This window comes from Mastigoproctus giganteus, chromosome 5 (assembly GCF_048544385.1).
Source record: "Mastigoproctus giganteus isolate SK-2022 chromosome 5, ASM4854438v1, whole genome shotgun sequence".
In the NCBI taxonomy this organism is placed as follows: Eukaryota; Metazoa; Arthropoda; class Arachnida; order Uropygi; family Thelyphonidae; genus Mastigoproctus; species Mastigoproctus giganteus.
The window spans coordinates 188,863,841-188,891,794 of NC_143579.1; the positions used below are offsets into that span (position 1 = coordinate 188,863,841).

The window sequence follows — 27,954 nt, forward strand, 5'->3', positions numbered from 1 at the left end:
ATGGAATTAGCAAAGACCTTTGCACCTCATTTATTCAAATGAATTTCATCTGTACTAAACAAATTCCTGTTAACAACTAGAGCAAGCCATGCTACGAAAAATTTACTTCCATAAGCCCCTTAAAAGTTAAGAGGTAATCATCAAGGTAAAATTATCCCCATTCCATTATGTCTGGGAAGATTTGCAAACACAATGGGCATTAGCAAATTGTGGATGAATTTTCTACTGAAGACTGTATGTGGACTCTTGCCTGAATTATGACTCACCTGAATGGACAGTTTTTCTTCTTGGAAGTTTGGACTGTTGAGTCTGCATCTGTTTGCTGCTTCTCATTGGAACACTACTGTTATACATGTTGCATGTTGCCGGTGGCAGATCCCTGGGCTCAAAGCTTTTTTTTTTTTTTTTTTTTGGTGTATCCCTGCTAGTTTTGGTACCCTTCTGCATCTTGCTGAGCTTTTGCTTTTCTAATTTTCTTTTGTTTCTTATACTTGCTGACCCCATACTCCAAGGAGTATAGGGTGGTATTTTCCCAATTGAAAAAACATCTGTATGGTCTTTGTCTAGGGATGCAGTATTGGGGTGGTTTCAAACAACACCCACCTCCCATGGCAAAGATGGTAACTAGGTGATAGTAGGGTTCCACAATTTCCTGGACTAAGAAGCAAATCAACAATTTACCATGATACCACAAACCCATGGCCTGCTGGCCATGATGGGCTAGTATAACAGTAGTGTTTATTTTCTCATTGTATATTAATGCATATTTATTATGGTATTCACACTGACTGGTTTTAAGTACAGATTTTCCACATTTCACGTAGCAAGTTTGAGGGCTTTCCCTTTGAAGTCAGTTACATTGAACAAATAAAGATAAAATTAAGTCCATTTAGTTCCCCTAAAGAATTGGCAGTTAATTAGTAACATATCAATTTTGGCACCTGCTAGACTAACCTTTTTTTAATTTCATTTTTCATTATTTCAGAAATTAGTCCCACTTCCCCTCCCCCACCCAAAAATTGAATCCCCTACTAACATTACCTTGTTTAAAACCACAGCAGCTGGTTCTTGATGATCTGTCCCTGTGGTGGTCCAATATTTTTGGAGAGTATCACTTGGCACAATGCTGGACAATGGAATAACAGGTGAGCCCCTAGGTTTTTCATTTGTTGCTACAATATCCATTTTTCTGTGGAGGCCATTAAGGAAACAGGCGATTCCATTACTGTTAGTAACATCTGACTCAATAGCTTTGTCTAATTTCCATCTTTTAGAAGAGGAATCAATGCAGCACTGGTCACAGTTAGTACAACTCTTTACTGGCAGAAAATGCTGATCTGTTAAAGAATTAAAAATAAAAATATAACATGACAAAATATAAAATTTTTAGTATAATATTAGTGCTATTACTAATCTTTCTCCAAAGGCAGACATTATTACAATAACTCTGTGAATCTGTGGGGATACTAATGATATTAAGAGTAGGAGACCGGCAGAATTACTTAACAAGTACAGGTCACTGTTGAAAAAAAAAGCCGTGAATTAGGATTGAATTTGAAAGTGTCTGCAATTCTGCCAAGACACGATAGGAGGGAGTATATGATGAGAGCCTTGTCAGTCAATTCAGCCCTGGAAAGATTGTGCAAGGCTCAAGGGGTAGAATTTTTTCAGCCTGGTCTGTACTTGTTAACAGGAGAGACTGCTTCTACAGGGCTGGGATATACTTAAATAGAAAGGGTGCAAGAATATTTGCTGATGCTATCGAGGCAGTGTTAGGTGGGACGGAAAACTGCTAGCTTGGGGGGATACAAGGACTAATAGATTAACAGTAGCCATTGGCAGAGGTGAAAGTGATTCTTGCACTGCTTCTATTGGAATGAGCAGGAGCCTGGAAAATAGAATGCAGGATATTTCAGAGACTGCTGGGAGTCATTGTGGTACAAGTAAACACATGGGTTGTGTTAGGGTAACTAAGAATAGGAACAGGTGCATGTATACTTGCGTGTACACCAATGCTAGGAGTTTGGTAAATAAATTTGATGAATTTGAGGTATTCCTTATATCTGTGGTGTGACACAGATATAAGGAATGTTGTTGTTGTTATTTGGTTTTTAGGAGCATTAGCAACTAAGGCCATATTGCTCCGTGGATATGCGGTGGTCATTCCCTGACCTTTCCGCATCCTCCGTATTTGGTGGTCACGGGCTCGAACCCCAGTCTAATCAAGAAGCGTGTGCTACGCACTGCTGCTCCTGCCCACCTGGCTACAGAGGATATAAGGAATGCAGAACTGGAATTTGGGGAGTACAATGTGTACAGAAAGGATAGACAGGATAGGAAGGGAGGAGGGGTTATGCTATTAGTTAAGAAACACATAAAATCCAAGGAAGTGAAGCCAGTGGACATCACTGGACAATGCAGTGTCGAGTCAGTTTGGTGTGACATAAGCATTGGGAGATCAAAATTGAGAGTAGGAGTGTGCTGTAGACCTAATGACTCTGATGAGTATAATAAGAAACTGTACAGCGAAATAGAGTGGGCCAGTAAATCAGAGAGTCTTATAATGGGGGATTTTAATTTCCCAGATATTGACTGGAATTTGTGGGTTGGTCACTCACACACTAGCAAGGCTTTTGTGGATTTATTGGATGACTGTTTTCTACATCAGCATGTTTGGGAGGCAACTAGAGGGATTAATACTCTTGATGTGATTATCAGTAGTGATTCTTCAGGTATTAAGAATCTGCAGATAAAGGAACCACTAGGTGGCAGTGATCACAGTGTGCTGAAGTGGGATTTACTCAAGGAGGTAACTACCATTAGGGGTAAAGGGAAGGGTTATTGCTTTCGTAAAGGCGACTATGATGGACTGAGACAGTATTTAAATTCTATACAGTGAGACCAACTGATGATGTTACCAACAGCAAATTCAAAATGGGAAGCATTCAAAGAACTTATCTTGGAAGCTACTAGACTTTACATACCAACTAAGAAATATTGTTCAAGGTTTAGGCCTAAATGGATGTCAGATGAACTAAAGAGACATGGCAGAGAAGAAAAATGCATGGTATATATATAAATTAACATATGACACAGAAGCCTATGATAGATATAAGCTGATCTGTAACCAAGTTACAAAGGAGATTAGGCAGGTGATGGCAGATTACGAGAAATCTTTGGCAAAGGATGCAAAAAAAAAAACAGAAAAGAGTTCTTTACTTATGTAAACTCTAGAAGGAAGGGGATGAATCAGATTGGTCCACTTGATATCGATTGTTCCACTGTTGATGATCCTGCTCAGGTAGCTTACAAACTAAATTAATATTTTGCATCGACATTCACACATGAGCAGTTATTCAGTAAGGGGAATACCAGAGGTGTATTCAATTCTGGCAGTAAGCTAGATAATCTTGTAATAACTGAGAGTAAAGTGGAGGAGAAATTGTTGAAGATAAACACAAGAAAGGCACCTGGGTGGATGGCATCTATCCAGTTATATTAAAGGAGGCAGCAAAGGAAGTAAGCAAACCCTTAGCCATAATTATGAGAGCTTCCTTGGACTCAGGGGAGGTACCCATGGACTGGAGAAGTGCAAATATGACCCCAATTCAGAAAGGAGGATCAAAGGCTGACACAAGTAATTATAGACCTGTGAGTTTAACTTCTGTTCCAGGAAAATTAATGGAGGCCCTGGTTAAAGAAGCACTGCAGGATCATCTAGACAAGTCTTCAGTAATAGCTCGGACACAGCATGGTTTTGTTAAGGGAAAGTCTTGCCTGACCAATTTGATTAGATACTATGATGCAGTCACAAAAGAACTGGATGCAGGAAATAACTTTGATATTATATATTTGAATCTTAGAAAGGCTTTTGATACTGTTGCACATGGAAGACTGCTGCTGCACAAATTGGAGCAGTGTAGCATTGGAGGCAAACTGCTGCTATGGATAAAGGGATGGTTGAGTGAGGGAAGACAGAGAGTGGTAATCAATGGACACTGCTCATCGTGGACTAATGTTATTAGTGGAGTCCCTCAGGATTCAGTGTTGGGTCCATTTTTGTTTTCTGTATTTATAAATGATATTGATGATGGTATATATCAAGCTTAATGTCCAAGTTTGCAGACAATACAAAGGTTGTTAAGGACACTACTGACGCTATGCTGCTGCAACAGGATCTGGAAAGGTTGAGGAGATGGGCTGAGAGGTGGCAAATGAAGTTTAACGTTGACAAATGTAAAGTACTACATATGGGAAACAGCAATCCCAGAGCAACGTATCAACTCTGTGGTACTACACTGACAGTGGTAGAGAATGAACGGGACCTGGGGGTGGTTGTGCAGGCAGATATGAAGTTTTCTGAGCAGTGCAGATGGGTTGCAAGAGTAGCTCATGGTGTATTGTTGATGATATATAGGAATTTTTCTAGCAGTGATAAGGAGGTGATTATTCCCTTGTATAAGGCAATGGTCAGGCCACACCTAGACATAGGTATGTCTGGACACCTAGACATACCTCCAGATGAGGTCTCCAGACCTGTATACAGGTCTGGAAGTCTCATTTCAAGAAGGATGCAGAGATGCTGTAACGGGTACAGAGAAGGGCAACAAGATTGGTGAATGGAACAAAGGGGTGCTCTTACGAAGAAAGGCTTAAGTTTTGCAAATTACAGTGTCTGGAGACTAGGCAACAGCGAGGTGATCTGATAGGGGTGTATAAAGCCTTGAATGGTTTGAGCATGCTCAATGCTGATGGGATTCTTCCTCTCGCTCAGAATAATCACCTGAGAGTGTATAAATTCAGATTGAGGAAAGACAGATGTAGGATAGATGTGCGGAAATTTGCCTTTAGCCAGCGGGTAGTTGGTTGGTGGAACAGACTTCCATCCCTTGTTGTGGAAGTTGATAGACTAAATAAATTTAAGGCTCAGTTGGACAGATATTTCGAACGGAGGGGTGAAATGGAAGTGTTTTTTTTTTGGCTGATGCTGCATAAGCTTGCTTTCTTGCATCATATGCTTCTACTAATGCTAATGAATGGAATGACATCATATAGTGGTCGAAACTAGTGAATAAAGGAGGCACTCTCAACTACATGTGGGAGGTTTAATGTGGCAGCAGGAGACTGATGCTGATAAAGCAACTAATATCTACATACAAGTACTTGAGCCTGTATTAACAAATGCTGGTAGTGGTTAAGCCATCAAATGCGACAGGACATTGGTAATAAACATTGTATACACTGAAAGGACAGAATTCACAGGATACCTGGTCTCTGGGCAACACAATGATGCTGTCACCCATCTTGCTAGTGGAAAATCCAACGCTTGCCAGGTATATAGGTGCACTGCATTCACACAGATGGTAATTCGATGTCAATATGGATAAATGTCGTGAGTTAATTGACTTTGAAAGGGGGATGACTGTGGTGCCCGATGCATGGGTGACTCTATTGCGGAGGTGGTACAAATTGCAGAGGTGACAGAAATTGCTCTATTCCAGTTTGACAGTATCAAGAGTGCATTGGGAAACACGCCATTTCTGGAATAACATTTCATCGTGGACAGTGCTGTGGGCAGAAAAAGGTGGTGGATGAACGTGGACATCAACTTCTTTCTCGCAATGTTTCAGCAAATTACCGCCAATATCAATGAGGGAGATGCCAGAAATCCACCAGAGTCCCATTGCTAACACTACGACGCAGGACTCTATGCCTCAACTGGATGAAAGAGCATTGGCACTGGACCTTGGTAATCTGATGAATCCCATTTCCAGTTACTTTGAGCGGATGGGAGGGTGTGCATTTGGCAGAAACTGCATGAAGCTATGCACCCGTCATGTCAACAAGGAACTGTTCAGGCAGGTGGACGGTTGATAATGGTCTGGGGTGTGTTCAACTGGCACATCTAGACACATCTCTGAATATCCAGGTTACATGTCCATCCTTGCAGACCATCTGCATCCCTTCAGGGTCATCATGCATCCACAGGGCAATGGACTCTTCCAGGAGGACAATGCACCTCCCCACAGAGCCATGGTGACTAGAATATGGTTCAAAGAGCATTCCACAGATTTTACCACCATAGAATGGTCTCCCCGTTCACCGGATGATGAACCCTGTGGAGCATCTTTGGGATGCTGTGGAAAGATATGTTTGAGCTTTGGATCCTTCACCCGGGAATGCGATTGAATTATGGACAGCGGTGCAGCAAGCATGGATGGAAATACCTGTGAAACAATTTCGTGAACTAGTGGACTCAATGCCTCACCATGTGACGGCCCTTAACCGGGCGAAAGGTGCGCCTACCTGTTACTAGGTAGGTATCCCATGATTTCTGTCCACTCAGTGTACTGTAATATACAGCGTTTATTGTCAAGCAGCACTGAGGGCGGGGACCTCCCCTAATACCGTGTAGTATTTTCTATGTTTCAGTACAAATTCTGTAATTTCCAGAGTAGTGCAAGTTTTGGTGTTGGTCTATATAGTGTAGTGTCAGATTGTGTTGGTCTGTTGTTCTTCCAGCATTCAGCTGCAGGGCCCCCAAGTGGGACCCCACATTGCCTGTTCATTGCCCCAAGGAGGCAACTGGATATAGCAGGAGATAGATATGGTATCTGGTGGGGGCAAACCCTGGTCTGCACTTAGCTTGCCAGGGAGGGTATATCCCCCTCCCAAAAAAAACCTCTGGTAGGTGAAAAGAGAGCAGGGCAGACAGTGAAGGCAGGAAGGGAAAAGATGAAGATAAGGAAGGCATATGATAGGAAGACTGTCCACTTGGAAACAGGAAGTTAGGGGGATAGAGGGGCACTCCTGTGGCAGACAGCACAGGGGATGGGGTTATGTTCTTAGTTAAGAAGCATATAAAATCTAAGGCAGTGCATCCAGTTGACATGGGTGGCCAATGCAGTGTTGAGTCAGTTTGGTGCAACATAAGCACTGAGAAAATGAAAATGAGAGTAGGAGTATATTATAAGGCCTAATGACTATGATGAGTAAAACAAACAACTGTACAAAGCAATAGAGTGGGCCAGTAAATCAAAATTTTAACTTTCCAGATACTGACTGGAATTTGTGGGTTGATCACACTCACACTCCTACCTTTGCAATTATTAATGCTTTTACACAACTTGTTCATTTATCTACTATAATAGGGGTGGCAAACCCATGGCATGGTGCCCAGAGTGGCACCTGTACAATTTTTTTGGGCACGTGGAATTCAGAGCTTTCCAAAAAAATTTCAAACTTTGAAAACCATCATTTCAGGAATCCACCTTGTTTAAATATTTCCAAAACCTATAAAGATACAGCACTGATCTTAAAACTGATGAGAAAGCAGCCGTCAGAGCCTTCAAATGCTATGACTGAACATCATTGAGTCAACTATTGAACAATTTTCTTCAAGATTTGTTAATTTCAGCGAATCGGAATAAACTGCAAAATTCATTAAGTTTGCAGACAGTAAAATAACGAAAAAGGCCTACGTGCTCTGGATTCATTACGAAAATTTATTATTATTATTTCTCAGAGCAAACTAAACTAAAATTACAATTAATTAGCTTTCGGCTGAGTGGACAGCCTTCTTCAGATAGAAAAATACTTTGAATGGCAGTTGGAATAGAGATGTGCACTGCCAGGATTGTGCGTGAGGCGCGTGGCTAATTGTTTGAGGTTGATGTTTGTGGCTGTGACGTATGGTGGTGATATGGCCAGCGTTTGTCTATGGACAGAATTACTGCTTCTGTGATCGGGTTAACTTGACAACCACTGTTCCTGTTCAAAGAGGTATCCGAGCATTTTATGTTTAACGATTCCAACCAGGTACGCCTTAGGTAATGGTGGGACCTGTCCACGACCACGACATCGCGGTGTGGGTCAATGTCGTGGTCGGTTGTCCAGACATGTTCGGCGATAGCTGAGTGTTCCACATCTGCCAAACGGATCGCCCTTTTATGTTCTGAAAGACGTTTCTCGAGTCGATGTCCAGTCTCTCCAAAGTAGCAGCTAGTGCAGTCACGGCAAGAGATGCGGTAGACAAAACCGCTCTGTAGAAGGGTGGGGACGGGTGTTTTTACGTTGGAAATGAGAGAACGCAGTTTCTTGCCTGGGAGTTGGATGCACTTTATCCCATGCGATTTTAGGATTCTACTGATCTGTTGTGACAGGTTGGGGTAGTACGGGATAAATGCCCTCGTAGATGACTCGTCATTGTTGGCGTTGCCGTTGGTCGTCACGTTGTCCTGTGCCTGTAGATCACACCTGTCAAGGATGTCGATGGGGTAGCCACACCTCGTAAGGTCTACTTTGACCCTGGTGATCTCTTTACGTCGTTCATCTGCGGAGCAGGAGTGTGTCCAGGCGCGAGTTAGCAAGGTTCGGGCAGTGGAGAGGAGGTGGCCCCGCGCGTGTGCTGACCGGAAGTTGGTGAATTGGCCAGCACACATAGGTTTACGATAAACTGTCGTCTTCAACCATGTGTCTTCGCGTCGGACGAGGGTATCTAGGTATGGTATAGTGTTGTTCGACTCCAGCTCAATCGTGAATTTTATGAAGGGCGATAGTGAGTTGAGGTGGGTTAGGAGTCGCTGACCTGAGTCTCTAGGGATAACTATGAACACATCGTCTACATAGCGACACCAAAAGGCGAAGTGATGTGGTGTGTGTGTAAACGCACATCCCTCTAACTCCTCCATCACGATGTTTGCTGTGACCGAACTGACAGGGGAACCCATGGCTGTGCCATGTACCTGCTGGTAGATTGAGTCGTTAAACATGATTGCACCCCCTGTTAAGCACAGTCTGAGGGCGGCAGAAATGTCATCAGGCGTCAGTCTAGTTCTGTCGCTAAGGGTTTCATCATTGTTCAAGAGTTGTTTTGCACAAGAGATGGCAAGTTCCACTGGGATGGAGGTAAAGAGTGATATTACATCGAACGATGCCATGACTTGATCTTGTGAGATGGATATAGTGTGGATCCTTTCTATGAACTCAATACTGTTGGAGACGGTGTAGGTGGTCTTGCCAACTAGAGGAGAAAGAAGCCTCGAGACAAACTTAGACAACTCGTAAGTCGGTGATCCACAGCAGGATACAATTGGTCTTAGTGGTGTGTCTTCTTTGTGTACCTTCGGCTGGCCGTAAAACCGTGGGATCTGACACCCAGAGGCACGGAGGTGATTACGGGTTGACTGCATTATTTTCCCCCGTTTGAGCCAATTGTTGATGAGGATATTCACCTCTGACTCCCATCGTTCCAAAACTCTGTTGGGGTTAACGGTTAAGGGTTTGTAGACGGAAGTGTCTCGTAAAAGCAGTAAGGCTTTCGCCATGTAATCAGCGTGGTTCATTACAACCGTACGACGGCCTTTGTCCGCCGGTAGAATGACGATGGACGAATCCTGTTTCAGTGCCTTGAGGGTAGAAATCTGCATACGGCTGAGGTTTGAAGAGACGGGGCGAGCATGGTGTAGAACTGCTGCAGTCTTTAAGCGGATTGCGTTGGCTACATCTGGGAGGCGTGATAAACATGTTTCTACACCCAAGGCGATGTCGGTGATCGGTGGGTACTTTGGAAGAACGACAAATGTCATGCCAAGGGTCAATAAGTTTATTTGTTCTGCAGATAACTGCTTGCTGCTCAGGTTCAATACGAAATCCGTGCAAGTTGTGGAAGGGGCATTATGCTGGCGACGAAATTGACGGGATTCATTAACTAAAGTACTGAACTTACGTTTCTGTCGGGCACAATAACGATCTGATTCTCTGATGGCTTGGTAACATAAAGTATTGATTACATTGGTGTAGATAGGATCGGGAATCAGTGCCTTAATGTCGGCTAGTAGGGCTGCTTTGCTCGCTGAAGCACGTTGTATGTCATGGTGGAGGCAGCCGATCCATATGTGCAGAGTCTTGAAGCCGAACTTCCGACAGGCATGTCCCATACGCTCATTAGAAAACGGTTGTTTGTACCGAAACCCTTTCGGTATAATCTTGTTAGCTTTGCATCTATGTTCAAACCTCAGGTGTTGTCTGCCATGGGCTATAAAGATGAAATCTTTGTGTAGTCTCACAACCATATCGTATGCTGGTTGGCCAAGAATAGTCCGAATATAACGAAAAAGGCCTACGTGCTCTGGATTCATTACGAAAATTTATTATTATTATTTCTCAGAGCAAACTAAACTAAAATTACAATTAATTAGCTTTCGGCTGAGTGGACAGCCTTCTTCAGATAGAAAAATACTTTGAATGGCAGTTGGAATAGAGATGTTCACTGCCAGGGTTGTGCATGAGGCGTGTGGCTAATTGTTTGAGGTTGATGTTTGTGGCTGTGATGTATGGTGGTGACGTGGCCAACGTTTGTCTATGGACAGAATTACTGCTTCTGTGATCGGGTTAACTTGACAACCACTGTTCCTGTTCAAAGAGGTATCCGAGCATTTTATGTTTAACGATTCCAACCAGGTGTGCCTTAGGTAATGGTGAGACCTGTCCACGACCACGACAAATCGTCTACAAACCCATAAAAGGGCGATCCGTTTGGCAGATGTGGAACACTCAGCTATCGCCGAACATGTCTGGACAACCCACCACGACATTGACCCACACCGCGATGTCGTGGTCGTGGACAGGTCCCACCATTACCTAAGGCGCACCTGGTTGGAATCGTTAAACATAAAATGCTCAGATACCTCTTTGAACAGGAACAGTGGTTGTCAAGTTAACCCGATCACAGAAGCAGTAATTCTGTCCATAGACAAACGCTGGCCACGTCACCACCATACGTCACAGCCACAAACATCAACCTCAAACAATTAGCCACGCGCCTCACGCACAATCCTGGCAGTGCACATCTCTATTCCAACTGCCATTCAAAGTATTTTTCTATCTGAAGAAGGCTGTCCACTCAGCCGAAAGCTAATTAATTGTAATTTTAGTTTAGTTTGCTCTGAGAAATAATAATAATAAATTTTCGTTTGCAGACAGTGTAAAACTAGCTGAACTGAACCTGAAAATGTTTCAGTCAGAAATGGAGGATAAATGGTCGATAAATTTTTGGAGGCAAAAATTTATTAAACTCAGAGCTGATTTAGAAAATATTGAAAGGAAACGATTAGTGAGGGATTAGAAAAGAAAACTACAGAAAATGCAGTATTAAAAGTTTGGAATTCCATTCCTGAAACTTTTGTCTGTTTAAAAAATCTCACAACAGCATTACTAACAATTTTCTCATCAACTTTCTCATATTCTTGTGAGTAATTTTTCTCAGTGATGAACTTTGTTAAGTCTAGTCTTACAGATGAAACTAGTGCTGCATGCACAGCTCTAAAAGTTATAAAGTATAAGCCTGATGTAAAGTATTTGTCGTCAATGATGTAGCAACAGAAGTCTCACTAATATTTAATATACTTACTTTCCTTTCCTTTAGTTTTGATGTTTTATATTTACAATATAAGAAGTTTATTATTTTATATTAAATTTGTTCTGTATGCTAAAAGTCACATTTTTTATGAATTATTTTATTTTAATACCTTTATTAAAGCATCTTTGAAATAATGTCTTTTATTTCTTTTTTTTTTTTTTTTGTTATGCTTTTGTCAAGTAAAACATTAGTCCCAGGGGCTCACATTTGGCACACCCAAGCCCATACTTACTGAGCTGGATATCACCATTCTTCTCTTTATTACTTTATTGGTGATTTCCTTCTACTGCACTCTCTCTCTCCCCCCCCCCAGGGTTACTCAACTCTTTTTTTTTTTTTTTTTTTTTTTTTTTTGCCTGGTGCAGCATAAGCCTCAGGCTTCCTTGCACCACATGGCTAATAATAATAATAATAATAATAGTAATGATAATGTATGTGAAAAATAATGATATACTGTGCAAAATTCCGAGGGGGAAGCAAGGGTAGTTTTTTAAAAGGATTTAACCAATTTTAGTACACACCCTTAAAAAAGTTCACCACTCCTGTACTATAATATCAGGCAATTGTAACTAACTCACCCAATATTCTTGATCTTTTCCTCACTAACAACCCTTCTATGCACACAGTTATACACTTCAGATCACAACTTGGTGATGGTCTCTTCTCCAATGGAGCCCCTCTCTCTCTCTTTCTGTCTCATGGCCATATTCAGCCTTGTGTTGTTTGGCATTACATGAATGCAAAATGGGATGGACTGTGGGAATTATATTTGTCCTTTCCTTGGATGGATTACTGTTTTTAATCTTTTGACCTCAACATTTGCTCAGATCATGTCAGTGAAATTATTCTTGTAGGGAGATGAAACCCCTTATTCTGCATTCCACCCTAAAATAATCTTGTCCCTTATGTAAACCTTGGTTTTCCAATAAATGTGCTAAGGTTGTTGAAGAGAAGAAAGTAGCATACTGAAATTGGTTTGTATTTCAATCTCCAGCTTCATTTTATGCCTTTACCAAAACTCATAACAGATGTAATAAACTAAATATATATCTTGACTAAATGTTAAAGAGTATAAAAAGGCTGTTTAAGCATGGGTAATGCATCTCCATCATTTCTACCCCAGGTAGTATGCATGCATGTACATCATTTCTACTACCCAGATAGTAGAAATGATGGAAATGCATTACCCATGTTTAAATAGCCTTTTCAGGTGTAATAAAGTTATTAATCAACCCAGATTTGATTTTTGACAGCAAAGAGTAAAAAATCCTGCTTCTTATCCAATTGTAGTCCAGGTAGTTCAACCTTGTGGTCTGGTGGCCAAAGCTATTGTGGTCAGATATTAAGTTTTCTGAGCAGTGCAGACAGGCTTCCAGAGCATATCATGGGTGGAGTATTGTCAATAATATACAGGAATTTTGCTAGTAGGGAAAAGCAGATGATTATCCCTTTGTATAAGGGAATGATCACACCTTGAGTACTGTGTACAGGTCTGGAGGCCTCATTTTAGGAAGAACGTAGAGTTGCTTGGGCGAGTACAGAGAAGGGCAATAAGACTGATGAGGGGAAGAACAAAGGGGTTCTCTTACCAAGAAAGGATTAAGTTCTGCATATTGCAGCATCTGGAGACAAGGAATCTGCGAGGTGATCTGATTGAGATGTACAAGGCTTTGAATGGGTTGAGCAGGCTCAATTCTGATGGGATTCTTCCTCTTGCTCAGATTACAAACCTGAGGGGGCATAAATTCAAATTGAGGAAAGACAGTTGTGGTGGGTAGTTGATTGCTTAAACAAACTTCCATCTGTCATTGTGGAAGTTGATGGCTTAAATTCAAGGAGAAACTGGACAAACTTTCAGAGGGAATGGATGTGTGAAATGTTTTTTTTTTTTTTTTTGGCTGATGCTACATAAGCTTTCTTTCTTGCATCACATGCCTCCACTACTACTGCCACTAAATCACAAGTCCCATCAGGATGCAGGGGAGAAGGCCTCTGGGACTGGGCAGACCAGGAACAGAAATGAAAAAAAAAAAGGAAGGACAGAAGAGGATTCTTTTCAAATAGAATTTATACACCACACATGACAACAGATGGGCACAGTTTTTTTTGTTTTTCTACCAGGGTAATTGCCAGGTGGAAAACAAAGGGGACTGAGGATTCCACAAGCAGTTATATAGCTTCACGTGACAACTTATTTTACCAAAACAAACTAAACAAAAACCTTACTCTCTCAATAGATTGACACTGGAAACAAAAGAAATGTGCAAAGAAAGGAGGTCTAGCTAATATCTACAAAATAACTGCAGTGAAAATAAGAGACCAGGCTTTTATCTCAAAGGTAGATCCTGGATCCTGGCATATAAGCCAGTCAGATAAAAAAAAAATGTTTGCAGATGAATTTGATCTGCACGTTGAAGTGCATCAGCTAAGAAATAGACCCAGCCTATTCTTATTTTGTAATTTAATGTCTTCCAGTTTATCCCTAAATCTAATTCTGGATCCAAAAATGCTTGGCCATCAGATGCAATTATAAAACCATACTCTGCAAGTTCATCTACAGCAAAGATGACCAAAAACATTCATTTATCAGTTTAATATGTGAGTGTGACTGCAGAACAGCAATTTTGTTAGGAGGGTTTTTGTATGCTCTTATTAGTCAAGCAAAATATCTGTTAAAATATTTTCAATAGTTCACATATTATACTACATATTAATTTATACAACTTGATACACAATAAACATCTTATTATGAAATAACACTGTTCATTTCTCAGAGGACAATGATTTGAATATACAAATTATAGACAGCATTGGTCCATCAAATCAATTCTCAAAATTTGAGTCACTGATATGAAAGGTGGCCTGATTTGAGATAGAATTGTGCTTCATCAGATGGCCTACTGCCGGAGAAATGTGTATGCTTTTATAGCAATGAACACCTATATTCTCTATCAAAATAAAACTTACAGGATCAATCTGAAGAAAATTAGAGTATTCCAGTATAGTTTTTGGGAATAAAAAATTCATATTATTATTATTATTATTATTATTATTATTATTATTAAACCAGTAAATAAATATGGAACAAGACATCCTTATTACATTATAAATAACTGTTTGTCAAAGTTGGATTTTCAGATAAGGCAATTACTGACAAAACACTCGGATGAAATTATTTAGCATTAGTAGAGGCATATGATGCAAGAAAGCAAGCTCATTAGCCAAAAAAAAAAACCCCTCCCACTTCACCCATCCATTCACTCCAAATGTTTGTCTAGTTCTACCTCTTGAACTTATTGAGCTTACTTACTTACTTAGTTCTGCCACTACAACAGATGGAGGTTTGTTCCAACTATCAACCACCCACTGGCTAAAGGCAAATTTCTGCACATCTATTCTACAATTGTCTTTCCTCAAATTGAATTTATGTTCCCTCAGGAGAGTAATCTGAACAAGAGGAAGAATCCCATAGTATTGCACTTACTCAAACCATTGAAGGCCTTTATCTGCAGATTCTTAATGCATGAAGAATCACTGCTGATAATCAGATTACGAGTATTACTCCCTCTGGTTGCCTCTCGAACATGCTGCTGTATAAAACAATCATCCAGTAAATCTACAAAATCTTACTAGCGTGTGAATGACCAACACACAAGTTCCAGTCTATAACGGGGAGGTTAAAATCCCCCATTATAAGACAATCTGATTTATTGACTCACTCTATTTCAACACTTGTGTAGTTGCACAGGAGGCACTTCCAGTTGGTGGGACTGGATGGTCTTGCCCTTCTCTTGTGGTAGCCTTACAGGGAATAAGACCTGAAAGCGAGCAACTTTATCCTGCGCCACACTCGCTGCAGTATGAATAATATTTCTTTGCGACATTAGTGGTTTATTTTATTTATTTTTTTTTAGTTTTCACAAGTGGCACCAGATGGTGCCACTATCTGCATCAGCCATCACTCAGGCCTTGCCGACCGGGCGGGTAAAGTGCCTGCCTGGCAACCCAAAGGTTGCGGGTTCGATTCCCGCCTCGGGCTTGGATCAAAGTACTGCAAAAACCTTGGAAGGTGCATCATTATTACCACAGAAGCTGATGCGCCAACAACTACCAAAAAAAAAAAAAAAACCTCAGGCCTTGGGGAAGGTAAGTCCAATATAGTAACTTTTGCGATGTTTTTTTTATCATCATTTAATAATATTATTATTATATTGGTCTCCCAGCATAATAGAGCCACATTCGCTTCCACCAAGGCAGGATTCAAACCCAGGCCAGGTCCATAAGGCTAGTAGCCCAGTGTCTTAACCACTGGGCCATTGCACCCTTATAATTATTATTGTTGTTCTTATATTATTTCTCACTGATTGGGGGATTCCATTCCATGACGGACACTGCTACCAAGTACACAGGGTGGTTGTAATGTCAACTTCCATCCGTTGTTGTGGAAGTTGATAGCTTAAATAAATTTAAGGCTGAACTAGACAAACATTTGGAGTGACTGGATGGGTGAAATGGGAAGGTTTTTTTTTTTTTTTGGCTGATGCTGTATAAGCTTGCTTTCTTGCATCATATGCCTCAACTAATTCTAATGCTAAAGAAGGATAGTATAAACAAATGAAGCATGCTTCATGATCTGGGCAAGTACCATCCTCAGGAAGAATATAGAAATAGAACAATGAGGAATAAAGTGATTTTATTAATATGTTCAGAAGGATAAAGAATAAAAATCAAGAGTCAAAATGTATAACAATTGGACATCCTCATTTACCAAAACTGTCCTTATAAAAGTGATTAACAGCATTCCACAAAAATAAACATTGGACCAGACCTGTATCCCATTCCATGCTGAAGGTATGAAGCACATTTGTTACAAGATGGTCTACTGCACATTTTTACTGAAATATAAGAGTGCAACTATATAGTAAAACCAATATTAAATCAGATGTCCAAAAGGGCTAGCATATTTCAGCACATTTCTATTGGAGACACATCATCAGTCTTCAAAAAAAACAAAAACCCTACTCCCATTCCTGATGCAACCATGTTTTGTACTTGGGATACAGCCATCTATTGTAATATATTACTAGAAACTCTTTGCAGGATTCAACTCATGCTTTAATGCTTAATAAAAAAGACTCCGAATGATATTCTTTTTCTGCAGAAAGAGAAAATCAGTTCACTAACTGACATCTCTTTCTCATTCTTTCCTTAAAGGCAGCACATGATAACCTTAATGGTACAGTACTCATGAACATTTTGAGGTATTATTTTATAACTGAACGAAAGCAACCTGCTTAATACTAAAAGCTATTGCACTGAGAGAGAGAGAGAGAGAGATATTCAACATCACAATTATCATGCTGACTTAATTATCACACTGAGGAGTGCTTTCCTCATTGCATTTTGCAGCTGCCTTAGAGCCCCTTCTGATAAAACAAGAATTTTATGACATAGGCTGATGACATCAAAATTTTTATACACTTTGATGGTCATGAATATACCCACAAAATTAATACACTGGCCCAATGTACAAATTCAAGAAATGGAAGCATATCTGAGAGAAAACAGGGTTCAGAATAAATCCCAACACAATGGAACAAATAACAATAACAAACAGGAAAATTGAAAATGCTACAGAAATTCATATTAATGAGGAGAGTTAAAAAGGTAAACACACGTACATACATACTGATCTAGAATTGATGTCGGAGTGAAGAACTAACATTTAAACACCACTTTTACAAAATGAAGACAAAAATCTGTGGTGCAGCATGGGTCATTAGATTGCCAGCACACCTCTGGATTTTTTTTTTGTTATTTGGTTTTTTAGGAGCATTAGCAACTAAGGCCATATTGCTCGGGGATATGCGGTGGTCATTCCCTGACCTTTCCGCATCCTCCGTATTTGGTGGTGACGGGCTCGAACCCTGGTCTAATCAAGAAGCGTGTGCTACGCACTGCTGCTCCTTCCCACCTGGCTACGGAGACGCCACCTCTGGATGTACACTCTGATAATTTGGTCTGCTGTTCTTCACACCTTAACAGTACAGTACTCATAACACACAGACAAATATGTTGGACTTGAGTCTTCTGTTGGATTCTTCACTGGCTCAACAGGGTAGCTCTAGTTTGCCTTCTAATATCAAAGTCTGTTATGGTCGATAAATTAGAAGCATTCCCATGCTTCTAATTATGCATGGATGCATATCATCATCACAAAACATAAAGGTTCCCTCAAAATCAATCATGAACCAGCTGGATGCATCCAATATCAAAGAGCTTACTGAAAATTCCATGGGCATGCAAAATCAGAATAAGTAAGCCCACTTCTCATTACACAGTAAACTGAATAGGCTTGGTAGCCTAAAAAGATATTTTTAAACTAATATACGGGTATATACACCAACTCTGAAGAGATTCTGATATGCTGTGTAAAAATAAAAATAATGAGAAAAATTTTTAACTTATACATCTTAGTTCAATTCTAAATTGCCAGTATCAACCAAGGAGACTAACCTGCAGGATCAAAGTTGACAGCAGAATGCAACACACAACAAAGGAATCCCTAGCTCAGTCCACTAGTATGTAAAGGGATAGTAGTAGTGGAAGCTTAAGTAGCATCAGCCAAAAAAAAAAAAATTTCACACATCCATTTCCTCTAAAAGGTTGTCCAGTCCCTCTTTGCATTTAAGCTAGAAACTTCCACAACAACAAATGGAAGTAGAAAATTTCCGTATGTCTATTCTACAATTGTCTTTCCTCAATTTCAATTTATGCTCCCTCGGGTTCATTATCTGAGCAAGAAGAAGAATCCTATTAGAATTGAGCTTGCTCAACCCATTCAAGGCCTTACACATCTCAATCAGAACACCTTGCAGGTGCCTAGCCTCCAGACACTGCAATTTGCAAAACTTAAGTCTTTCTTGTAAGAGAACCCCTTCATTCCCCTCACCAATCGTGTTGCCCTTCTCTGTACTCGCTCAAGCAACTCTACATCTTTCCTAAAATCAGGCCTCAAGACCTGTATGCAGTACTCAAGGCATGGCCTGACCATATACAAAGGGATAATCACCTCCTTTTCCCTACTAGCAAAATTCCTGTATATCACTGACAATATCCCATGACCTGCTCTGGCAACCTGGCTGCACTGCTCAGAAAACTTCATATCTGACTGCACAATTACTTGGTCTTTTTCATTTTCTACCACCCTAAGTGTAGTACCACACAGTTGGTACTTTTCTCTGGGGTTACTTCTACCCATATTACCACATATGCAGTACTTTGCATTTGTCAATGTTAAAATTCAGTTGCTACTTCTCAGCCTATCTGCCCAACTTTTATAGATTCTGTTGCAGTAGCATACTGTCTTTATTGTCATTAACAACCCTACCAACCTTTGTGATATCTGCATACTTGAACATTAAGCCTGATATACCTCCATCAATATCATTAATAAATACACAAAACAACAATGGGCCCAACACCGAACTCTGGTGGGTTCCACTAATAACATTAGTTGACTAAGAGCAGAGTCCATTGATTACCACACTCTGTCTTCTCCCACTCAACCACCCTTTTATCATTGTAGCAACTTGCTCTTAATACCATGCTGTTCCAGTAATCTTCCATGTGCAACAGTATCAAACGCTTTCCTGAAATCCAAGTAGAGAGGGTATCAAACAGTTCATATCCTTACCTAGAAATAATAGCCCTAAAAAAGTGAAACTCCACAGGAACTTTAATCCTTTTCTATGTACTCTCCATGTGTAGTAACACATTTCTCCAATCTATGGATTAGTTGTTTAATGTCTTAATCATAGAATCTGCACTTTTTGCCTGAAACCATGATTCTATTTCATTATTGACTTCCTGAGACAAATAAAAGCGGCGTCTACGCAATGGTTTTTTTCATTTCTGGAAACAAGAAGTCTGATGGTATTAGGTTAGGAGAATAGTGGGTGCTGCAGTAGTTCGAAGCTGCACTGGGCAACAAAGTTGGTGGTGGTAATTGCCATGTGAACAATGAACTACTCGGTTAATTTCCTTTTTACCCTCAAAGCATCGCGTAACTTTTTTAAAAGAATTCTGTAGTATTTTCCGGTAAGTGGAAAGATTACCTACCTAACCACAAAGTAGGTAATCTGCCAGGATAACCCCTTTTCTGTCCCAAAACAAGGACAACATCACCTTCTTCACAGTTGAAGTGGTGTTTGCCATTTTGGGCAGTGGGGAGGTGTGCTTCCACTGCTTTGACATGGCTTTAGTCTCCGGATCATACTGGTACACCCAGCATTTGTCACAAACCAATCAAAAAAGTTCTGAACATCTGTATTACAAAAATCCAACAGTTGGCGAGAACATTGCATTTGACGTTGCTTTTGCAAAGGCATCCGCAATCTTGGAACCCATTGTGCAGAGACCTTAAATATGTGCAGATGGTCATGTAAAATGCAGTGGGCAGACCCATAAGTAATTCCCACTGCATTTGCAATGAAATGAATTGTCACACGTCATTCAGCACCAGCTGCTCAACCTTTGCAACCATCTCACTGTCTGTGAATGTTGATGGCCTTCCTTCTCTTGGCTCATCAAAGACAAGTGATCAAGTCTTTGCAAATGCAGGGACTTGACTGCTGCACGATACTCCACTTTGTCAACCATAGCATCTTTCCACAGATTTTGGGCTTCATCTCTGGTGTATGATCACCTACGGGAATGAAATTTCACGTTAGTTAGTGAATATGTAGAGAACCTATACTAAAAACAGCATCTTCCTATTGATGTTTTATCTAGGTCAGGGTACAAACCTTTTGCTACCCCCTCATATATGATATCAAAATTATTTTTTGCATCCAGTTCCTTTGTAACAACGTCATAGTATCCAATCAAATTTGCCAGACAAGACTTTCTCTTAACAAAGACATGCTGTGTCTGAATTATTACTGCAGTCTTGTCTAGTTTATCCTGCAATGCTTCTTTAACCAGTGACTCCATTATTTTCCCTGGAACAGAAGTCAAACTAACAGGTCTGTAATTACTCATGTCACCCCTTTGTGAATTGCGGATACATTTGCACATCTCCAGGCTGTGGGGACTTCCCCTGAGTCCAAGGATGCTCTCATATTTATGGCTAAGGGTTTACTTATGTCCTTTGCCTCTTCCATTAATATAACTTGATAGATCGCATCCACCTCAGGTGCCTTTCTAATGTTTAATTTCAACGATTTCTACTCCATTTTGCTCTCAGTTATTACAAAATCATTAAGCTCCCTGTTACAGTTTAATAAGTTTCTTTTCTCCACTTCCCTACAGAATTCCTCATATATGAATGTAGATGCAAACTACTTCAGTTTTTCAGCTATTTGAGCAGGATCATCAACAGTCAAACCATCAGTATTAATTGGACAAGTCTGATTCATCTCCTTCTTTCTAGAGTTTATATAACTAAAGAAGTCCTTACTGTTTTTCTTAGCATCCTTTGCCAAAGATTTCTGGTACTGCCTTTGCTTGCCTAACCTTCTTTGTAACTTGAATACACACTAGCTTATATCTACAATAGGCTTCTCCTTCTGTGTCTTCTGATAATTTATAAGCATCCCATGCATTTTTCTTCTCTGCAATATGTCTCATTAGTTTATCTAACATCCATTTAGAACTAAACCTGAACAGTATTTCTTAATCAGTATGAAAAGCCTAGTAGCTTCCATGATTAATTCCATGAATGCTTTCTATTTAGAATTTGCTGATGGTAACATCATCAGTTGGTCCCACTGTATAGAATTTAAAAACTGTCTGAAAACACTATAGTCAACTTTACAAAATCAAAAACCATTCCCTTTACCTCTGATGGTTATATCTTTAAGTAAATCCCACATCAGTACACTGTTATCACCGCCACCAAGTGGTTCCTTTATCTGCAAATTTTTAATGCATGAATAATCACTGCCGATAACCAGATCAAGAGTATTACTCTCTTTGGTTGCCTCTCAAACATGTTGCTGCAGAAAACAATCATCCAATAAATCCACAAAAGTCTTGCTAGTATGTAAGTGAGCAACCCATAAGTTCCAGTCAATATCTGGGAAAATAAAATCCCTCATTATAAGACATTCTGATTTACTGGCCTACTATTTCTCTATATGATTGCTCATCATACTTATTAGAGTCATTAGGCCTATAACACACTCCTACTCTCATTTTTTCTTTTCCAGTGCTTATGTCATACCAAACTGACTCAACATTGCACTGTCCATCTATGTCAACTGGATGTACTTCCTTAGATTTTATGTCTTTGTTAACTAACAGCATAACCTCCCCTCCCTTCCTACCCTGTCTATCCTTTCTGTACACATTGTAATCTCCGAATTACAATTCTGCACTGCGTATATATCTGTCTGACACCATGTCTCTGATATCCCAACAATATCTGCCTTTGATGTCTTGGCTAGCACTTCAAATTCATCAAATTTATTTACTAAACTCCTAGCATTGGCATATGTGCAAGTATACATGCACCTGTTCTTACTCTTAGTTATCCTAATATAGCCTATGTATTTATTTGTTTCATGATGACTACCACCAGTCCCTGAAACCCCCAAAACCCCGCCCTCCAGGCCGCTGCTCATTCTAATAGAAACATTGCAAGAATCTTTTTCACCTCTGCCTGCGACTACTGTTAATCTTTTAGTCTGTGAATCCCTCCCAAGCTAGCAGTTTTCTGACCCGCCTAACGCTGCCTCGATAGCATCAGCAAATATTCTTGCACCCTTTCTATTTAAGTGTATTCCATCCCTGTAGAAGCAGTCTCTCCTGTTAACAAGCACAGACCATGCTGAGAAAAATTCTACCTTACGAGCTTTGCACAATCTCTCCAGGGCCGAATTGATCTCATCCCTCCTATAATGTCTGGGCAGAATTGCAGACACTTTCATTAACCCTAACTCACGACTTTTTTTGAACATTGACTTGTACTTGCTAAGTAAATCTGCAGATCTGCTACTCTTAATGTCATTAGTGCCAATGTGTATAACAATATCACCCTTTGTGCCCTTAAAAGATGATATATCTGCTCTACGTCGTGATTGACTTTTTCCCCTGGGAGACATAACCTGGTCTTATTCCACCTATCCTTTTCACATAAGATATTACCTGTTTTCCTGACAATGGATTTTTGTTTTTTTTTTTTATTTATTTATTTTTTTTTTAGGAGCACTAGTAACTAAAGCCATATTGCTCTGGGGATATGCGGTGGTCATTCCCTGACCTTTCCGCATCCTCCGTATTTGGTGGTCACCGGTTCGAACGCCGGTCTAATCAAGAAGTGTGTGCTACACACTGCTGCTCCTGCCCACCTGACAATGGAGTCACCAACAATAATTAAGCTTAAATTTAGGAACTAGTGCATTCTGCCCTGGAGATTGCCACTGTGTTGCCTGATGCACAAGAGTGAGCTCTGCCATTCAGTTGGGCAGCTGAGAGCTTGACAGGTCCCCCACTTTAATACTTTCAAGGGCATCTACATGACTCTTCAAACTCTCATAGGTACCCATTAGAAAGCTCAGTTGGCACCTAATTTCTTAGCACTCTCTGCACCTAGCATACACACAAAGACATCCTCCTTGGCTAGATCATGTCCTGTTCCAGAAAGATCAGCAAATATTTCACAAATTGCACATTTTTTTAGGCTGTGATGCATTGGAGAATCTCCCTCCCCTTGGTTCACCCTGAAGTCACAGAACTCCTGCTACTTTGTGCTCGTTGCTTTGCTGCTGTAGTCTGGGGCATGATATTCGACTGAAGAGTATTGATTTACAAGAAAATCAATAAGATTAATAAATTCAATTAACGAATTATCAATACTACACTATCGAATAGATTCCTAAATGCAGTGATACATATTACACTATCTAGTTTTGTGTTAGAGCTACCTATGTACCACAATTAAAAATTTGAATTCCCTACCACTTGTTTACAGTGTACAGACTACACTGTAAATAAGTGGTGAGGAGGGTACAAATTATTCTTGAGTTGATATTTCAATTATAGATAATTACATTTGGCAGAATTAAAAGATAACTGTCATTTCTCTGATCATCTATGAATCCTGTGTAAAACCATTTTGAAGGAACTTAGCCTGAGTTAGCTCATCAACAACTGATATGACTTTCATATCAGCTTCAAATTTCAACATCATATCTTTATTCCCTCTTCAATCTATTTCAAGAAAAGTAGAAAGAAGACTGGCCCCAGCACCAAACTTCATGAACCTCAACATATAAACTGTGGTTTTATTGAAAGAGTAACCATTAATAACAATCCACTGCCTCCTGTGCTTGAATCCATCTTATGATCTTGCCCATGATCACAAAATGTTTCAGCTTGTAGTGAAACGTCACATGTGGGACTGTGTTAAATACTTTGCTAAAAGTCTGAGTATATAAAGTTAAAATTGTTTCTTCCATCCAGCTCTCATATCATCACTTTAGAGCAAGATTTTCTCTTTACAGAATTATGTTGTGATCCATTCAGGATACTATATTTTTAAAGTCTTGTAATGCATGTAAAAGCACACAGGATACAGAACATTACCTGCCACCGAGTTCAAATTAACAAGTCTAAATTTCCCAGTCTCATCTTTAGCTTCTCTTCCCCCACCCCCTACCAAGTGGGTTGGCAAGATATTGGCACTTCTCCAATCCAAGAGGATTTGCTGATTCCCACAATAATAACAATATCACTCATCTTACAATGCATAGATAATCTGTGCATTGTCGGATGCACAGATTATCTACAAAAATATCACTTTCCCAGCCAAAAAGGGACTTTCTACTGCAAAGATAAATGCAAAATATCTAGTCAGCTCATCAGCAATATTGGATGGGTTGTCTACGACTACTGTTTCCACTGCATATAGCCCATCTGGTTTACTCTTTTCCTCTACATAGTATTTATATATGATTATAACTCCTTGTCTCCATTGCCGGCTACAAATTTTATCTGCCTAACCCCATCTGTGGTTTTGTTGTGTGTTGTTTGGTTTTTAGGAGCATTAGCAACTAAGGCCATATTGCTCCGGGGATATGTGGTGGTCATTCCCTGACCTTTCCGCATCCTCCGTATTTGGTGGGCACGGGCTCGAATCCCGGTCTAATCAAGAAGCGTGTGCTACGCACTGCTGCTCCTGCCCACCTGGCTACGGAGGTGCCATCTGTGGTTTTGTTACAGGATTAACTTATAATTATTATACACAATTGAGTTTACCATCATTCTTTAACTGTCCTATGCCTCTTGTTCTGTCATTCTCACTAAATTATTTTTCACCTTTCATCTTGGCATCCTCCTTGTGCAACATCTCGTAAATATAATGAAGGCACTCATATCCTCGCCATCATGGTAATGATGCCCTAAAAGTTCTTCATAACTGAACTGTACTTTCCCTCTTATATATTTCATCCAAGATGATTACTGATATTAAAACCCTTGCTTTTACTCTTAACTACTAAAATCTCATTTGACATTTAGTACACCAACCGCACTGTGCACTAGTTCACATGATATGCTATTTCTATGGTCGTAATTGTGTCTGTAGAAGTGTATGTCCATTGACCAATTTGCATGTGGTATGTACTTAGAAACCTATAATAATTCGTGGGGTGCTACTTTCTTTGTGAAAAATCAGATAGCAAGTCTTGATTGAAGAGGCCCTTAAGAATTTCTTCCATCTCTGATGCAGTTTGAATCCAGACTTTTCCAAACAAGTAAAAAGTAGCATGGACTATATCCATACATCCTGAAATTATAATCATATAGTGCAAACATTTATGAATTTTTTTCTGGTCTTTAATTATATATCACCCTATCAAATCGTAGAGAATGTATCCAACAAGTTAACTTAACCTAGCATACTGCCAGATAAGATTTAAAGTACTGTCTTGCATATGGATTTTTTTTAATAATATACTAAACTTATAGTTATAGTACCAATTCCTAAAAATTACCAGACATAACCTCATATATCATTCAATAAAGTCAACTTTTTTGGTAATAAAATATTAATATTTATTTTAATATAAAATATTGATTTGGCAATAAAATATCTTAAATATTTTACTTCCAAATTAAATATAATTAAATACCATAATTAAATATAAATATGAGTTAAATTTCTAAAAATAAGGTTCCAGTTTAATGTTCATTTGTTAGTTTATTTAATCAGTAAATTGTCTTCCTGGTGACAACATTCTTTCTTATTTATAGCTCTTATTGGTATCACTTTGTTCAATTTTTCCATCAAAAGAATCAAGGAATCAAGCCATCAAGTTGTAATTATCTGGAAACATCCCCAGACATGTAGACATTACATTATCTTCAAATCTGGCATACAAACAAATAGCCACTTCTGAGAAATTAATGGGAAGAACCTTTTGAATGATCTTGAATGTGAACAAAACTTTTTGTTTGTCATTCTTGTGTACTTAGCCGATCTCTGTCATAGTATTAATGAAAGACAGATATAATTAGTATATTGCTATTAATGGTATAGTTATTGATATCACTGGTACAGTTATTGATATTACTCATATTTATGGTTTATAGTTTGTATGTATTTGCACATATTCATGTATGTATTTGCACATATTCATGTATGTATATTCACATATTCATTCTTTAGTTTTGCAAATAATTTTAAAAATATGAAATGAACTTTTTTATTTTATTTTATATATATATCAATACACCTACCTGGTACTTGTGCAGCTCCATCATATTTTTCTGAATTTATATTTACCTATAAGAATAAATTGTTTCAAATAGGTAAAAACAGAATATATGAAGAGCAATTTTTCTTGATTCAGAGAATTGTGAGCATTAGTGAAATTCATTGTTGTTATTTGGTTTTTAGGAGCATTAGCAACTAAGGCCATATTGCTCTGGGAATATGCGGTGGTCATTCCCTGACCTTTCTGCATCCTCCGTATTTGGTGGTGACGGGCTCGAACCCCGGTCTAATCAAGAAGTGTGTGCTACGCACTGCTGCTCCTTCCCACCTGGCTACGGAGGCACCTTGTGAAATTCATTACTGATGTCCAAGTTAGCTACTTTTGTTTAACACAAATCCATTTCATTAATTTTACACTTATATTTCATTTCCTTATAAAACATTGTACTTATTTTCTAGAGCAACCCTTAAATCTAATTTCATTTGAGTACTTTATATTACATGTAAACCTCAATATAGGATATTACATTATATTTTACATCATTATATTGTGTCCTGATCTCAAATATCCCAAAATGGATATAAAAAAGAATTACGATTTATGGTGAAACACTAACTGGCAAAAAACCAACTATTACAATTGTTTCAGAAGTGTGGGGGCATGTTCCGCCCAGAGAAGGGAGGATGTGACATGTTAATACATTCAGTTATTTAAAGTGAATGGCATTACTCAGTTTTTAAGCTGAGCTAAGCTAATGTATTCTGTATTGCAGTATTTGTTTGCAGAGTAAATTTTTCTAAATGGGCCATTAAAGACTAACTTTTTTTTTTTATGAAAACCCCAAACACGAGAGGTATTAGAACCTATAGTACTTAGTACTGTGCTTGGGTTGGAGATTGAGAAGATGAAAGAAGATATTTGTTAACATTAGACTTGAACTTCTGTAGACTAATTTGTACATATGAAGGAAGGTTGTTCCAGAAAACGGCAGTTGAATGAATAAACGAAGAAGATGAAAAATTGGCTCTGTGAGTTTGAAGTTGGACAATAAATGGATGTTGGCTGATGGTGGCACATGTTTGGACTGCTTTGAAAGAGAGAGAGCGGGAATTTTTATGAAAGCCAATTCAGAAGAACAGTGCCCATGGAAGTATTTGGAGAAAAGGCATGCAGCAGAAACAGTACATCTATGAGACAGAGAGTGGAGAGACTCTGTTAGAGATGAGTCATTAATTAACCTAACTGCCCTCTTCTGAATGGAATCTAGAAGCCTGAGAGATGCTTTGGGGACACCGCCTAGATGTGGGATCAATATTCCATGGTAGGGCAGATTTGCGATTTGTACAGAGTGAACGGCTGTTTGATAGAAAAGTAACACTGGGAGCGAAAATCAAGTGTTTTATATGCAGAAGAGTTAGTTATTGTTATTTGGATTTTTAGGAGCATTAGCAACTAAGGCCATATTGCTCCGGGATATGCGGTGGTCATTCCCTGACCTTCCCGCATCCTCCATATTTGGTGGTGACGGGCTCGAACCCTGGTCTAATCAAGAAGCGTGTGCTAGGCACTGCTGCTCCTTCCCACCTGGCTACGGAGGCGCCATATATATGCAGAAGAAGCAATATTTGTAATGTGCTGGTGACAAGAGAGATTGGAAGTCAGGGTAATCCCTAAAGAGATATATCATCTTGCCTAGAAATCGGAGTGATTTCTAGGCAAGATGATATATCTCTACAGAATAAATTACAGATGTACAGTGAATTACTCTACATCAGTAATTTATTCTGTACCTCATCTCAAATAGAGATCTAACAA

At 39.4% G+C, this 27,954-nt stretch overlaps 1 protein-coding gene across 1 annotated transcript in view; it reads right to left on the reverse strand.

The window, feature by feature from the left end:
- LOC150085946 (uncharacterized) overlaps window positions 1–27,954 on the reverse strand; it is a 147,464-nt gene that overhangs the window by 45,027 nt on the left and 74,483 nt on the right. The window contains exons 4-5 of the mRNA XM_090374748.1: window positions 26,162–26,207; window positions 1,042–1,337 (exon numbers count right to left, since the gene is read on the reverse strand). Of these exons, the coding sequence (XP_090230874.1) occupies window positions 1,042–1,337; window positions 26,162–26,207 (342 nt within the window). The remainder of the gene's footprint in view (window positions 1–1,041; window positions 1,338–26,161; window positions 26,208–27,954) is intronic.